Genomic DNA, 4,120 nt, shown 5'->3' with positions numbered 1-4,120 from the left:
TATGGGCTAAAAACATTAAAATGACTAAGGCAGTATCATATAAAGAAAACATAAGATGTTTTACAGATGGTATATTACACCAGATAAGCTGGCTAAGCAGAATGAAAATTGTTCAGATAAATGTTGGAAATGTAAAAATAAGACAGGTACATTTTATCATATGTGGTGGCTTTGTGATGTAACAAAGAGATACTGGAGATCGGTCCACAAGATGATGCAAGAAATACTGAGAACTAAAATACCATTTTTGCCTGAAATATTATTACTTAACATATTTCCAAAGGAGTTTGATAAAGGTGATAGGTATTTGATAGTACACTTATCTACTGCAGCAAGAATATTATATGCAAAATATTGGAAACAAATGGAAACACCAAAGAAGCAAGAATATGTGAATAAACTGTTGGAGACGGCTGAAAATGACAAATTGTCATCGTTGATGAGAGGGACAACAGACCCAACATTTCAAAAGACGTGGAAAAAACTGTATGATTGGTACAATTTAAGTGCATAGCTTTAAGTAATGAAATTTTTGGTATTATTAATCTTTTATAGTTAAATAGACACTATGGTAAAAAGATAAGAGTATACAGAAACTTAAGCAAACTTATAGAAATTCTTTAAGTATGGTAATAGTTATAAGAAAATATACTGATCTCTTTGTATGTTTTATGTGTTTAAGTGGATGTTTGTTATATAGTATGTTTGTTGGTATATAATATGAAAAATAATAAAAGTGTACCTTATGGGTACTTAAAAAAAAAAGTGTGAGCCAGAGGCTGAAAAACTGTGAGCTAGCTCACACTAATTCTGCTTAGAGGGAACACTGGCGGCAACTACTTTGTTATATAGCAGTGATGCTTATATAATTGCTGCAGCTGCCTCTGAAGCAACTTCTTGTTATCGAGCATCCCATCTGACCTCCAGTGGCCAGTCAGGAGTCCTGCTGGGGGAAAGTCCTCCTGGCCCTGCCCAGTTTCTAAAATCATTTGGTAGGCATTAGGAAAAATGCCCATGAGCACCATTGTGTCTGCAGGAACTGTGCTGGGAACTCTTGCTGTAAAGGAAAAAATGGCTGGCTGAGGTCAAATGAGAAACATACAGTTTATGTATGTTTTGTGTAGTGCGAGAGCCAGTTTGGTGTAGTGGTTAAGTGTGCGGACTCTAATCTGAGAGAACCAGGTTTGATTCCCTACTCCTCCACTTGCAGCTGCTGGATGACCTTGGGCAAGCCATAGTTCAGTCAGAGCTGTCCTTGAAAGAGCAGTTTCTTTCAGAGCTCTCTCAGTCCCACCTTCCTCACAGGGTGTCTGTTGTGGGGAGGCAAAGGGAAAGGAGTTTGTAAACCACTCTGAGACTTCGAGTGAAGGGTGGGATATAAATCCAATCTCCTCCTCATCTTCTTCTTCATCTGAATTTGTGATAGTTCCATTCTGTGGGTATTGTATAAAAACCAAGTAGCAAAGACTTAGTCTATGGGATCCCTGTATATGATTTTTACAAAACCTCCCTTATAAATAAAAGCTGAATGCTGGTGGCACTTCTCTAGAACATTCCACACACTCCAAAATCAGTTCGCTCTCTGATCTGTCATTCAGAGGGTCTCCCTATCCACTGGCTGCTTGCCTGAGTCCTGCCTCCAACATTCTAAACATTTTGCTGTTGCCCTCCCCCCCCATAGCCAGTCAGAACACAGAGGTTATTTGCATATACAGCCTCATTGGCCTTTGCCTCGGAACACAGAGGTCATTTGCATATGCGACTTGATTGGCTTTTGCCTCTAACATTCTAAAAAGTTTTCTGTTCTGAGGTAAAATGTGTCCAATCTCCAGGTGAGGGCTGGAGATCACTCAGAATTACAACTGCTTTCCAGATGGTAGAGATCAGTTCCCCTGGAGAAAATGGTCGGCTCTGTATCCTTATATGCTGCTGAGGTGGCCCCCATATGACAGCCAATGTGACGTAGCTGTCGGGGCTTCAGAGCACGGGAGAGGCTGCAGGTGTTTGGGGGGGTGGAAAGCTGAAGAGTGAGGGGGAAATAAAGGTAGGTTGATAATTGGCTGTGAAGGAGATCGGGTTGCCAACTCCAGGTGGGAAATTCCTGGAGAGGTGAGGGATGGAGCCTGGAGAGGGTGAGGGTTCAGGAGGCGTGGGACCTCGAACAGGTACAAAGCCATAGACTCCACCCTCCAAACCAACTATTCCTTTCTGGGGAACCATTGTTGCCAGTCTCCAGGTGAGGGCTGGAGATCACTCAAAATTACAACTGTTCTTTAGGTAGCAGATATCAGTTCCTCTGGAGAAAATGGTGGACTCAGTATCATTATACCCTGCTGAGGTCGCCAAAGCAAATTGACACTGAGTGTCCAAGGCCGGGGCAGCCGCCCAGACCTTCTTTCTAGAGGCCGTTGTATTTATTTCCACAACGGGCCTTTTTCCTAGTATTGATATAAGAGTAAATTGTGTTGGTACTTTAAAAAAAATTGGACCGCTGATAAGGACAGTAAGTCAAAATCAGATTGGTTTCTCTCTTTATGTTTGTTCTATATGTTATGCCTATATGGTGATATAAAATATTTTTTGACTCTCAACTACAGAAAGAAGCAAAGAGGCATTTTAACACATCATAGAACATATAATGGAACATTTTTTCTATCACATTATTATTAAATTTATCTGAACATTGAAAATTGAGCCCTTTGATAATATGCTAATTTCGTTTATGAGGCAGCAAACCACACACTGTAGAACCATTAACTCTCCAAGTGAGGTTCTTGCTTTTCTGTCTTGTTCCTTTGCCAGTTAAGCAGTTTAGCAGTGGTAAGTAGTATTTGATATCCGGAGGGGTGATGTCTCCTTTTATATGACCCAACAAAATAACTTCTGGAACAAGGGATATATTACAGTCCAGTATTTCTTTAACAAATTGAGTACAATTTCAAAAAGTGTTGTGTTTTTGCATATGACAAAAAAATATGTTTTAAAAATCCACTGTAGATGAACCGCACCACCAACAGTGATGCCACACATTTCTGCATTTACTGGATAATCCATGAAATACTGTTAAAACAAATTTAAAGAAATTCTTTTAAACTCATAAACATAACTTTATTTATTAAATTATATTTAAAATGAAAATCTATAAATGCTTTTTTTTAAAACTTAGTTTGAGGATTAAAATCAATATTGTCTGCTTTCTGTAGGTTACTGTGGAACTCCTCCAAAATTAAAGAATGCAATCCGTGAGCCAAGTGTTGATGCAGTGAGCTTCCCTACTGGTACACTAATAGTCTACACATGTCTGATTGGTTTCTATAATGTCCATGGGAAACTAGATGTTACAACGTGCCTTTCAAATTCACAGTGGACACGCGTAGAAGACTTTTGTGAAAGTAAGCCTTTATTTTTTGCTGTACTCATTCATGTCACATCATCTTCTGTTTATGAAAAATGGGAGATGTTTTCTACTGGTTGCATAACACGTATACATTATTGTGTCCAATTTGCTTCTTTTTATATGTACTGTATAATGTACCGTATAATGTTATTTTCTTGTGTCAAATCCATGGCTTGAATCCTATGAACAAGTTCTGTGTGCATTAGATAGTGTCTGCTGTGCAATGCGTCTAGCATGCATGCAACTCATTCATAGGATCTAAGCCAGTATTTTCTACCTGAAAAGTGCTCATGAATTGGTAGAATGTCAAAATATTGAGAGCTTTTTGAATTAGTGGACAATAGCATAGAAACCATAGAAATGGAAAAACTATGAAAGTTTTTTATGAATATGTGCCAGCAAAAGGAAGTAGGATCTGATGAACACAAAACTGCACATTGTACAGTTGCATAGACAGTCGCTTTTCAGAGATGGTACTGTAAAGCTGTAATTTTTCACTGTACGGATGTTACCTTCCAGAAATGTGGTACGTTTTGCTGCAACAGACAATTCATCATTTTGAAGTGACCATCATAGCACCTGTTATAGGGTGTCCATGATGAATAGCACCAGGGGTCGTTTCATAGAAAAAGAGCTAGGGGAACTCATTAGCATAACTCATTAGCATATGCCACACCTTCTGACATCACCGGAAGTGTGTCATAAGGCCACACCCCCTGAATG

General features: G+C 39.0%; 1 protein-coding gene across 1 annotated transcript in view; it reads left to right on the top strand.

Annotated features, from left to right (window-relative positions):
- Positions 1-4,120, top strand: part of LOC107114261 (complement decay-accelerating factor-like) — a gene marked incomplete at its 3' end in the record, with an annotated part of 59,945 nt that overhangs the window by 28,687 nt on the left and 27,138 nt on the right. Inside the window, exon 2 of the mRNA XM_015415705.1 lies at positions 3,204-3,392. Coding sequence (XP_015271191.1) covers positions 3,204-3,392 — 189 coding nt within the window. The remainder of the gene's footprint in view (positions 1-3,203; positions 3,393-4,120) is intronic.

This window comes from Gekko japonicus, unplaced genomic scaffold (genome assembly GCF_001447785.1).
Source record: "Gekko japonicus isolate JY-2015 unplaced genomic scaffold, Gekko_japonicus_V1.1 scaffold4420, whole genome shotgun sequence".
Classification (NCBI taxonomy): domain Eukaryota; kingdom Metazoa; phylum Chordata; class Lepidosauria; order Squamata; family Gekkonidae; genus Gekko; species Gekko japonicus.
This window is presented reverse-complemented; position numbering and strand designations above follow the sequence as displayed.